The sequence below is a fragment of the Rattus norvegicus genome, chromosome 20, assembly GCF_036323735.1.
Source record: "Rattus norvegicus strain BN/NHsdMcwi chromosome 20, GRCr8, whole genome shotgun sequence".
In the NCBI taxonomy this organism is placed as follows: domain Eukaryota; kingdom Metazoa; phylum Chordata; class Mammalia; order Rodentia; family Muridae; genus Rattus; species Rattus norvegicus.
The window spans coordinates 30805718-30818305 of record NC_086038.1 but is presented as its reverse complement, the minus strand read 5'-3'; the positions used below and the strand labels follow the sequence as shown (position 1 = coordinate 30818305).

Sequence of the window (12588 nt, the reverse complement as noted above, 5' to 3'; positions counted from 1 at the left end):
TGACACTTGGAAAGTTCAGCATTTAGGGGCTTACAGGTGCCGTGTGTTTTAACTTCATCTCTACAGTAAACAAGGGTTTGTTCGGGGAGAATCCCAAGCACCAGGCGGTCTTCCCTTAGGTGCTTCCGATAAGCAGCCTTCCTATGGCCAGGCGGGTCTTGGGCTCAGAGGTGGGGCATTCAAGTCCTCATTTGGACAAATTCCCTACACTGGGAGGTAAGGTAGCCCCACAAATTCTCCTCTTGATCTGCATTCTTGTGGCCCCTGCAGTTGAAGGACTCCCCGAGGACTGACATTATTGCTGTCCTGGTACTGAAGTCTGCTCTTCACTGCCCAGTGGGAGCTGAGAGATCCTGGCTTCATTTGCTCACTGGCAGCCATTTTGCCTGGCCAATTCATAGTTAACTACTAGTTCTCAAAGGTGGTGCTGAAGCCACGCCAGCACTAGAATGGGGGTTCACCCATCGTATGCCATGAGAGGAGCCGTGCTCCAGGAAGTCAAGTTTCTTTTTAGTTTACTCCTGAGTGTGGCCTACACACTTCCGAGATTTCTTTCATCCTCTGGAGGCCTGGATTTTCAGTCTGGTCTAGCGATTTTAAGAAGCAGCCTTTTATAGTGGTTTTCCCAAGCAAAGGGCTTACTGTACGTGCAATCTGGCTGGAGCCAGAATAGTCCTGGCTATACCTGGCCTTGGGAATGTCCTCAGTGAGTCTTGGGCCCAGTTACCACTTGGTGGCGTTTGGCCTGTTCTATAGCTGGGATCCACCTTACGCACACTGGCGCCTCTGTCTCTGAAGTCTCTTTGTTCAAGAATTGAACTGGCTCCACTCAGGACCTTTTTGTATGTTCGGGGGTTGGTTACTAGTTCAGCTTTTGAAGCAGTTCTGGCCAGCCAAATGACCCTGGCTGCTGTGCCCTGAGTGTGTTCCGGTGCCTGTGTCTGGGGATGGGAGGCCCTTGTATAGTCTCAGGTTTTCTCAGCCTTGGATTGACCACAGCGGGCAAAGAATCTGTCCGGTGTCTGAGCTGAGGTCAGTTGTGCCTTTGGCTGATGATTCGAAAGGGAGTGACGAGTTAGCCAGGCTTAGGAACTGGGAAGGTAAATTTGAGTCTACAAGACCGTGACCAGGAAGGAGAAGTTGGGAGTGAGGAGGAGGAAGGAGATGTCTCTCCTTTCTGAACTTGCACCTCCCCGTGGCTCCCTCCCTCCCAGTACCCTTAGATCAAATGGTGGCCCTTCTCTCGCCTTTACCACCATCCAGTTCCAGGGTTGAGGGTCTCAAAGTGGGACAGTAGTAACCTGGACACTTTTCCCCTCAGATATGCTTCCAGACCCAGCCAGGTAGATACTAAAGCCCACGGGCGGTCTGGCAGAGGGGATCTGTTTTGCCACCTTCCCTGGAATCAGCTTCCACATCTCATTTATCTGGAATCCCTTATCCTTAAGAAGCCTCTGAAACCTGCATTGTTTTTTTGTATAGCGTTCCCGAGTTCCCGTTGGTCTCCCCCAACCCCCTTCAGTTATTCGAACCTTGTAATCAGCCCAGCAGCATTTTTTTCTTAGTTAATGTTTCATCAGATAATAAATAGTGTGCCTCGAAATCAGTGGCATCTTAACATGATGACTCACCAATGTCACCCACGTCGGGACACAGTGGCAGGGTCCCTGCCTGCTTCCTCTGGTGCTGAGAGGATCAATACTGATCTGGGGAGCACAAATCAGTATTAATAAGAAAAAGAGAGAGGGAAGGAGAAGACCTGAGCGACAGTGACCATTGGGTCCTCTGGGTCCTTGTCACTTGTCCTAGGGGATGCCAGTCGTCTTGGGTTAGGGCCCACAACTGGTGATCTTCTCTTCACCAGATCACAAAGATCCCATTCCCAGATAAGGTTCCACTCACAGATTGGTGGCACTAACCCCTGGATACAAATATTCAGAAAGTCATGTACCTGTGGGTTTTTTTTTAAAAGATAGGTAGGTAGGTCTGTCTATCCATTCGTCCACCCATCCATCCACCCATCCACCCATCCATCCATCCATCCATCCATCCATCCAATCTATTGAGACAGGTTCTCACTCATGAAACCGTAGCTAACCTCGAACTTACAGGGATCTACCTGCTTCTGCATCCCAAGTGCTGGGATTAGGGGTGTGAAGGGTGTCTTTCCGTACATGTGAGTGTTTTGCCTGCATGTATGTACTCCATGTGCTTGGCCCCTCCGGGGTCAGAAGAGGGCATCTGATGCCCCTCAATTGGAGTTACAGATGGTTATGAGTCATCAGGTAGGTGATGGGGATAGACCCTGGGTCCTCTACAAGAGTAGCCCCTGCTCTTGACCACAGAGCTAAATCCCCAACCTCCCTCAGATGTTTTTAATGGACAGAGTTCCTCATGAAGTTTCTTCCAGTTGACTCTCATTCCTGAGGTTTTTCTCTGCTCTATTTAGTGCTAAAGGTATTGTGGGTCTTGGTTAGCCCGGGAGCTATGGGACACTATACATTCCTGGATGTTTGTTTCCCTGTCATGGATCACAGCAAGTTCTTTACAAAGGAGAAGCCACAAGATGGTTTCTGAAAGCATACAGGCTTATCTTTTTCCATTCATAGCAGAATGACTTGTATTTGAGCATATTCTTTTTTCTTTCTTTTCTTTATCCATCCATCCATCCATCCATCCATCCATCCATCCATCCATCCATCCATCCATCCATCCATCCAAGTCCTATAGTCCTAGGTAGACCTGGCTGGCCTTGAACTTACAGAGATCTGCCTGCCTCCGCCTTGAGTGCTGGAATTGAAGGTGAGGGCCACCACATGCTATTTCCCTTCTTTTTCGAGGCAGGGTCTGATGTAGCATTGGCAGCCTTGGAAGCTGCTATGTATCTGAGGGTGACTTGAAGTTCTGGTGGCTTGTGGGTTCCCCCTTTCACAGCTGGCTCTGCTGGAGTTTAGGATAGAGATGGTGGTTGGAGCTGGCTTGCCTGTCTGCTCACTCCCAGAGCACTTCACGAAGGTGGTTTCTGTTTGTCTTGTGTTCCAGCACAGGCTGGGGCTCGGCACCTGCCTCTGTGTTTGCTTTCCATTCATTTCTGGTAGTAATGACCATCATTAGAAGTGCAGAGAGGGGCCAGGCCCTTCAGAGCTCTGCTTAATGAGTCTCCTCTTGAAGAGCGGCTCCCTCCCGCTGGGAGGAGTTAGGGTAGGAGGCCCTGTGGGGCGTGGGGGAGGCAGATTTGAAACTGAAGACACAAAGAGGAAGTTGTACAGAAGCCTGAAGAAGCTGAAGTAAGAGGAGGTAAAAAGAAATAAAATCCAAACTAATGGAGAAGTCCCTGGCCCCCTAACCTTAGTTCCGTATGACCTTAGAGAACATACTTCAGCCTCAGCCTCAGCCTTCCTTTGCCTCTTCTGTTAAATGGGTGTGAAGGAGTTTGGTGACACATATTTAAAATTCCAGCCTTTGGGAAGACTGAGGCAGGAGAGATGCCATGAGTTCCTCTGTTTAAAAACAACAACAACAACAACAACAAAATTAATGGAGGGGCTGGAGAGATGGCTCAGTGGTTAAGGGCACTGACTGCTCTTCCAGAGGTCCTGAGTTCAAACCCCAGCACCCACATGGTGGCTTACAACCATCTGTAATGAGATCTGATGCCCTTTTCTGGTGTGTCTGAAGATAGTGATGGCATACTCATAAAATAAATAAATCTTAAAAATTTTTTTGAATGAACTGGATAACATAATGGACAGAACACGGAGGGCATGCTTCTCCCTGCTCTGATGCTATAAAGGAGGGATCAAGTGGAAGGACCTGTAGGGTACTGTGAGAAGCATAGTGAGTCCCGTCAGCACCTCCGAACACTGTAGTTCCTTGGGAGGGCCTTTCTATAGGCCCTCAGCTGTAGGATCCTGTCCTGGGGCTGCGTAAGCCCAGCTCCCGGAAGGATGAAGAGGGTTGTAGAGCTCTCTGGTATTGCCGCGGTGGAAGGAGACAAAAGGGGAAACACAGCCAATGCTCTCTCACCTCCAGCCTCTCCCAACCGGTCACATAAGAAGGGGTGAGCCTGAAATAGGCCTGTTGGCGCTCTGTCATCTGAGCACTCAGGAAGTGCAGGCAGGAAGATCAGAAGTTCAAGGTCACCTTCAGCTGCTTAGCAATGTCAGGACGAGGCAGTGCTATGTGTGAGCTTGTGGGAGAGGACTGGATGGATGGCTGAGTGGGTGGGTGGGTGGGTGGCTGGGTGGGTGGGTGGGTAGGCAGGCTGGTGTTTGCCTATAATCCAGCTACTTAAGAGGCTTAGGCAAGAGAGGAGGATACCGAGTTTGACCTAAGTAAATGCCAGGCGCCCAGCAGATCTTACCGAATGCCCTGTGGCACTTACCTGAAGTCATTTCTCTTTGTCCCCGGCCTGGCTGACTGTGAGAGCAAGCAGACCCTGTGACTGACCTAGGCAGTTCCTGCTGTCTGCAGACTCCCGCTGCACGGGGAGTGGGTGAAATCACCCTGTCTCAAATCTGCTTACCACTTATGAAGTTGAAGACGACTTGTAGATATTAAAAAAAAACAAAAACAAAAACAAAAAAATCAATAAATAAAAACAAACAAACAAAACCCAGCCAAACAAACAAACCAGCCCAATGAGCATGGAGTGTTTTTGAGTCTGTGAGAAGGGAGTGTCCCCTGGCCACTGGTGGGACCGGTTTGCTTGGGACATCCTCCTCTTCCTCCTCTTCTTCCTCTTCTTCCTCTTCCTCCTCCTCCTCCTCCTCCTCCGTACACTGTGGCATGGACTTAATATTTTTCTAGCATTTGTGGGCTGTAAAGGTGATTTTCAAATAGGGGTGGCAACCGTTTCTTCTCAGCCACCACACACCACACTGAAGATGGAGGTGGAGACACCACAGGTAGAGAGGCCCCTGCCTCAAGAGAGACCCCCCTTGGCTCTCAGCAACCACCGGTCAGGTTCCCAGGTGCCTCTCTAATCCACGGTCATGTCACCCAGACGTTTCTTTTTAAACTCTGTCCTGGCCATGATCAGCCTTCTGATCAGGCCTGAACTTCCTGGAACCCTGCTGGCCTGATCCTGTTTCAAAGACTGAGTGGACATGGCGGGTGAGCAGGACAGGGTGGGATGGGCCAGCCCAGGGAGCCTGGCGTCTTCTCAGCCACCGTTGGAGTTTCGGTGACAGGAAACCTATTTTCTTGTATTCACCTGACCACGAGACCCAGTTGACAACTCAAAATTTTCCTAGGGGGGTTGGGGATTTGGCTCAGTGGTAGAGCGCTTGCCTAGGAAGCGCAAGGCCCTGGGTTCGGTCCCCAGCTCCAAAAAAAAAAAAAAAATTTTTTTTTCCCTAGGTACAAAAGTTTATAAGGAATCAAATATAAGTATATATCCACTGTATAAAAGAAAATACTGTATTTTTTGGTGGGAAAGAAAAATCACTTCAAAAAAATAAAAATAAAGCCGGTGGTGCATGAATTTAATCATAGCACAGAAGCAGGAGGATCTCTGAGTTTGAGACCAGCCTGGTCTACATAGAGAGTTCCAGGCAGGGTTATGCGGTAAGAGCCTGTTTCAAAACAAAACAGTAAAACCCAAAACAAATAAAATATACAGGCAGACGGAGACACAGTTTCATGGCCGGGTGCCTTGGCAGGAGTTCCAAGCTATTCAGCAAGGGACAAGAGTCCCTTCAGCTAGCCGTAGCAGGAAGCTCAGCGTCCACAAAGAACAGCGTTGTATCCTTACCTCATACCCTGCACAAAACATTAACTCCAAGTAGATCAAAGACCTAAGTGCTTCCACTGGTGCCATCAAACTCCCAAAAGAAAACCAGATGTGACTGTTTCGACCTTGTATTTGGTGGTCGGATTCTCACGCAGCAAAGCACTAAACAGCAAAACCAGAAACAGATGGCTCTTGGTAAGACCGTGAAGCCCAATGGCCAGCACCACAAGCGTCACCAGAAAAATTAAAGATGCTAGTGCTTCTTTACTTGTTACTAAATTTATAACTTAAATTTATTTTAATTGTTATTACTGTGGAGGTGGGCACGCACTGTGGTGAGTGTGTAGAGCTCAGTACCACTGTGTGGAGTTGGCGCTCTGCTCCCACCTTTAAAGGGGCATCCAGGCGTTGAACTCAGGTCTTCAGGCCAGCACTGAAAAGGCTTTACCCATCTCGCCAGCCCTGTTAGTGTGCATCTGAGCATACGTGTGAGTGCCTGTGGAAGCATGTCCATGCATGTGTGAGAGCCAGAGGTTAGCCTCAGGTGTCATCCTTCAGGTACGGCAATCTTACTTTCTGACATAGAGTCTTTCACTGGTCTGCGGCCTAACCAGTAGGCTGGGCTGACTGGCCAGGGAGCACCTGGGATCCCCAGTGCTGGATTACCAGTGTGTGGTTAAGTGCGCTACTGCCCCTGGCTTCGTTCACATGGGTTCTGGGGATTGAACTTGTGTCCTCATGCTTGCCTAGCAACCAGTTATCTATCTAGCCATTCCTCTTACCTATCCACCTATCTTCCTTCCTTCCTTCTTTCCTTCCTTCCTTCCTTCCTCCCTCCCTCCCTCCCTCTCTCCTTCCCTCTCTCTATCTTTCTTTCTCCTGACTGAATTTAGATGTGGTTTGAAAGAGAATGGTCCCCATAGGATCATATGTTTAAACATTTGGTCCCCTCCTGGTGGAACTTAGGTGTGTCACCAGGGATAAGTTTTGAGGTTTCAAAAGCACATAGCAAGCCCTATTTCTGCTGCTGTCCTCTCTGTCTGTCTGTCTACCTGCCTGCCTGTTTGTCTCTGTCTCTGTCTCTCTCTGCCTCTCTGTCTCTGTCTCTCTCTCTGCCTCTGTCTCTCTGCTTGCTGCTTATAGATCAGATATAAAATTCAGCTATTGCTCCACCGTCTGTCTGTTGGCTTCCCGCCATGATGATTAGCCCTCTATAGACTGTAAGCCACCCCCAATTAAATGCTTTCTTTTATAAGAGCTGCCATAAGGGGTTGGGGATTTAGCTCAGTGGTAGAGCGCTTGCCTAGGAAGCGCAAGGCCCTGGGTTCGGTCCCCAGCTCCGAAAAAAAAAGAACCAAAAAAAAAAAAAAATAAGAGCTGCCATGGTCATGGTCTTTTCACAGCAATAGGACAGTTGACTAGACAACTGAGGGAAGCTAAGCAAATGCTCCACTATCAAGTCACGTTCCTGGCCTTACATCAATTAATTAATTAATGCGTATCGTGATTGGGGAGGTCAGAGGACAACTTCCGTGAGTCTTTTCTCTCCCACCTTGTTGAGACAGGCTCTCTTGTTTCCTTTCCTGCTTTGTACGCTCCAGGCTGGCTGGCCCACAGGCTTCCAGCTTACTCCCCGGTCTCTGCCTCCCAAGTGGCCAGAGCAGTGGGATTATAGCTGTGTCTGTCATTGTACCTCAGTTTGGGGGAATCAAACTTGGATTTTCAGGCTTGGGTGACTAGTGTTTTACTCACTGAGCTGTCTGCCTGGCCCCAACATATCTAACGTTTAACACCTCCTTCCCCCTTTGACACCATCGAAGGGTGTGGATAGGCAGTAAGTAGATGGATGGCATTCTAACACCAGCCTTCATCAGAGAGATGCAAAAGGCGGTGAAAAATGACTTCACACAAGCGTTACTGAAGATATGGACAAACTAGAGGGCTCTTCCCTCATGACTAACGACAGAAAGTGGTACAGCCACTTTGTCAGGCTACGTTTCTACAAGCTAACCTTGCTTTATCAGACAGCGTTACTCATTAATAAACTTGAGAGAAAGGAAGGCACTTGTCCACACACAAACATGTGCCAGTGTGCCTAGCAGTGTTCTTAATTAATTCATTCACTTTAAATCCTGACTGTGGTCCCCCTCCCCAGTCCCCCCTTTCCCTCCACCTCTGAGAAAAGAGCGGTTCCTCCTGGGGAACCAGCCCACCCTGCCATCTCAAGTCACTGCAGGACTGGGTCCATCCTCCCCTACCGAGGCCAGACAAGGCAGCCCAGTTAGGGAAGCAAGCAAGATCCACAGGCAGGCCAGAGTCAGGGTAAGCCACTGCTCCAGTTGTCAGGGAATCTGCAAGAAGACCAAGCTGCAGATCTGCTACGTGTGTGCGGAGGCCTGGGTCCAGCCCTTGTATGCTCTTTGGTTGGTGGTTCAGTCTCTGGGAGCCCCCAAAGGTCCGGATTATTGACTTTCTTGGTCTTCTTATGGAGTCCCCATCTCCTCCCCCAATCTTGAGGTCCCGCAATCCTTCCCCCAACTCTTCCCAAGACTTCCTGAGCTCCGTCTAATGTTGGCTGTGGGTCTCTGCGTCTGTTTCCGGTCATCTGCTGGGTGGAGCCTCTCAGAGGACAGTCATGCCAGGCTCCTGTCTGAATCCAGGCTGACAGACATGGACGCAGCCTGAGGCTCCAAGGAAGTTGGAGAGGAAGGCAGGCCTGCAGTGTGTCCCTGTGCATCCTCTGAGGAAGGCTCATTCCTAGCAGTGTTAACCGTAGTAGCCCGAAGTGCAACCAGCCCGTGTCCATTGGTTAAGGAAGGGATGTGTGAATCGTGGTTCGTGCAAACAATGGGGTACCAAAATGATTGAAACTCGAGTGAAACAGTGTAATGTAGAAACAGGTTAGATAAGTGAAAAGAGCCAGTCCCAAGGGACCATTTGACTTTTAATACCCAGAAAAAAAAGAGTTCAAAATCTATTTATGTCTGTGTCTGTCTGTCTGTCTGTCTATATCTGTCTATGTGTTGTTTATATGGGCCTCATACATCCCGAGTAAACACTACCACCGAGCTACATCCCCAACGTTTGGATTTTTAAAATATAATTTAAAAAGACACCCCCCCCCCCCCGGGTTGGGGATTTAGCTCAGTGGTAGAGCGCTTGCCTAGGAAGCGCAAGGCCCTGGGTTCGGTCCCCAGCTCCAAAAAAAAGGAAAAAAAAAAGACAACCCCCTTTTTTAAAAAATATAGTACTGTTTGCACCACCCCCTTTTGAGACAAGTTTTGACTGTGTAGCCCAGGTTAGCCTCGAACTCTCAATCTTTATGTCTTAGCTTAAGCACTGGGATCACAGGCATGTGCCTCCGTACTTGGCTTGGACAGTACATCCACCGTGAATGAATGGTTGGTACGTTACGTGACTCAGATTGTAGGTTGTGTGTGTATAATCTTTTTCAGGGTGATATTGATAGTCATAGGGATGGGGGCTACTGGGACTTAGGGAGGCAAGGGTGGCTGTCACCTGGTGCCACCGGCTGCAACGTGGATGAACCCTGGAGACTACACTCAGTAAAGGCCTCCAGCCGCAAAGAGACAATTTATGCCCGATTCCACCTCCGTGAAATGCCCAGGTCTCTTAGAGAAGAAAGTGGAGGTTGCTAGGGATGGAGGGGATGAGGAATTACCGCTCAGTGGTTACTGAGTCATGTTGGGGTGATATCCAGGTTTCCCAGAGGTAGTGACAGGAGCTGCTTAACTGCAAATGTCCTCAGTGTTGCCGAGCTCTGTGCTCGGCAAATGGTCCCAGCATCAAGTTTCTCATTTTGCTTGTCTTACAACAAGAAGGAGAACACACTCCAAAGAGTGACTGGAGCTTTGGGCAAGCAGTGGTTGGCGTCTGAGCCAACGTGGAGGGAACCCAGGGCATAGGACAGATCTCAACACAGGCTTCTCCCGTCATCTTCTAACTGAGGTCATCTTCTGCTACATAGTGATGTCAAGGCTAGCCTGGGCTACATGAGACCCCAGTCTCAACAAAATAAAAAGCTAGTGTTGTGTGGTCCTTATTTATGGATGGCAAGGCAGAAGGTGGGATAGAACTTTGCGCCTTATTTGCTGCCTCTTCCTCCTCAGAGCTGGGACTAGAGCTGTTCCAGCAGGTGCTGTATGGTGGGGTGGGGGTGGGAGGAGCAGACGGGGCCAGATTCAGGCCTTCTCACACTTGAATCTGACATTGGTTTTCTCCCTTGTCAGAAAAGGGGGATTTCATTGCCCTGGATCTCGGCGGGTCTTCCTTTCGAATCCTGCGGGTGCAGGTGAACCACGAGAAGAACCAGAACGTCAGCATGGAGTCTGAGATCTACGACACCCCAGAGAACATCGTGCATGGCAGTGGAACCCAGGTGGGCCCCTGTTCTCCCCATCCTGTTCCAGCCAGCCAGATCCCTTGGAGTACCTGCGAGGGCCGGACTTCCGGAAGCTGCCATCCAGGGACCCCGGCAGGACTCACTGGAGGTCTCACTGGGTATCAATTGTACAGAACTCCTGGTGGAGGGATGAGGCCGCCGTACGGGGCTGGGCTGGGCCTGAAGAGGCATATACCGTCCCAAAGGATCCTGGGCTGCATACCCTTTGGGTAGAAATGCCCTGCTCTCAGGCCTCCGGCTTCTGCACCCACTCAATGGAGGGGGGCCAGGTCTTGTGGAGTGGCTCTCAGCTTGGGAGAGCAGGAGCTCTGTCCTCTGATAGAATGGCGTGCACACGCCCTTGGGATGGCAACCAGAGGCTGCAGACTTTGCTTTTGAAATGACTCCTCCTCCTTGTGTTCATGCCCAAAGCTTCACCTCCTGCCCCCAGCCCTAGCTAGGGCCATCCTTCCTGACCAAAGGACATGCGCTCACCTGCAGAGGGCCTGTTCTATGACGTGCGGTGGGTCCCTATCTCCCTAGGACCCTGGGACTAAGGCTCAGGCAATACCGTCGGGTTTTTATTTTATATGTGGGTGCCCTGAGACTATATCATGGGGGCGTTCCATTACTCTTAAGGATGGACATATGAGCTTATGCCCCACCTACACTCCATGCTGGGCCACAGTCTTCATACAGTTGACAGCTTGACAGAGTTCTGCTGGGGAAGGGGTGCGTTCAAGGCGAGGTTCCTCAAGTTCTCCAGGGAAAGCAATGGTTTCGGGGTGGACCGAGGTGGGGCCCAGGGGCCTTCTCTATAGGAGTCTACTTGGGGCCTAAGTCACTGTGGGTGAGGGTTGGGGCCACCCACCTAGATGAGAGCTACTCCTGGCCTTGAACTCTGCTCCTTGGATTCAGAGTTTTCTGGAGCACATCACTGTAAGCATAGAAAGAAGCCCTATGTCTAAGGTGGACAAGCCACCTTACAGCTAGCCACGGAGGCAGGCGAGCTGCTCATTAGGTGGTCCTGTTTCCATCACAGGCATTAGAGACTTGTCCCTTCCTCCCAAAGCTGTTCAAAGGGGACAAGGAGGTCTCCTACCTGTGCCCCCATCGCCCACTGTGTGGCTTCTTTCTGCCAGTGGCCATCAGCCAGCTTAGCAGACCCTGTTCCTTGTAACAAGTGCTGGCTATCACTGTTCCTTGTGGTTTGTCTTTTGAGTGGAGCCACCGCTGAGACGGCCAGTGTGCAAACATTCCTTGTGCCCCTTGGCTTGGCCTGTCAGGTGCAGGACTTGTTTGGGGGTGCCTCCATCCCAGGGTACCCTTCTCATTCCCAGGGTTATTTTGCCCCCTGCCCCCATTTGTTCTTTTGCCCCTTCTAAGTCATCCAAGAAGACAATGATAGTGCTGATATAATGACACTTGTCCTGTGTAATAGCTGATGTCTATGCGCTTTATATTTAGTGACCCAGTGACCCATTTAATCATCATGGCGACCCTGTGGAGTTTTACCATGTCCATCTGACACGTGGGAAAGCTGCTTAGTGGCTGCCAAAGTCTGAGATTTCTGAGGTGGTCTAACACTAGAAGTTACAGTTTCAGTTTTAGGACCTTTTCTTTTCCATTTACTTATTTATTTTGAAACAAGGTTTCACCGTGTAGCTCTGGCTGTCCTAGAACTGGCTTTGTAGATCAGGCTGACCTCACACTTGTAGACTCCTCCCCCCCCCCCCCCCCCCCGCCTCTGCTTCTCACTGCTGAGGTTAAAGGTGTGACTTATTACATCCAGCAAAACATTTTTTTAAAATGTGTATGTGTGGCTCGTGTGAGTGTATACCACGTGTATGGGTGCCCTAAGAGGTCGGAAGAAGGCAATGGGTCCCTTGGGATTGGGGTTGTAAGGCTCCCAACCTCGGAGCCTCTCCCCACTCCCCTTTCTTACATTTTTGATGATGAGAAAATGTGGTGGCTGCTGACAGAAGCTTAGATCAGGGTGTGATGGTAGCAAGGTAGGAACCAGAACATCTCCCATAGTGTTCTGGAATCAGCAGTCAGCTGGCATCAAGTGGCCCCTCTCCTGAGATCTCTGACCGACCTCTTCCGTGGTGACCCAGGTCCTCATGTTACCCCCGGAGCTGCTCAGACTTCATGGCCCAGGAACAACAAAGTCTTGAGGATTTTATGGGATCCTCACCCTCCGTGATGTGTAGATATTTAAAAGTTGACCCTAATCCTATCTCCTGAAATAGTGTCAAACGTAAAGATGAACCGGTGCTACCCACGTTCACCCTGCAGTGCCCCCCACCTCCCCCCTCTCTCTCTTTCTCCCCTCTCCACCATACAGTATCTCAAACACCTTCTACAATGTTAAAGCTTTATGGTTTCAGGAGCTGCATGCAACACTGTGAAAACAGGACTTGAGTGACCAGGGAGACAGCTCCGCAGGAAT

The 12588-nt window shown here is 50.0% G+C and overlaps 1 protein-coding gene across 6 annotated transcripts in view; it reads left to right on the top strand.

Annotated features, from left to right (window-relative positions):
- The window catches only part of Hk1 (hexokinase 1), a 101593-nt gene that overhangs the window by 56509 nt on the left and 32496 nt on the right, over positions 1–12588 (top strand). For all 6 annotated transcript variants that reach the window (XM_039098432.2, XM_039098434.2, XM_039098435.2 and 3 more), the window contains one exon: positions 9985–10133. In XM_039098432.2, coding sequence (XP_038954360.2) covers positions 9985–10133 — 149 coding nt within the window. The remainder of the gene's footprint in view (positions 1–9984; positions 10134–12588) is intronic.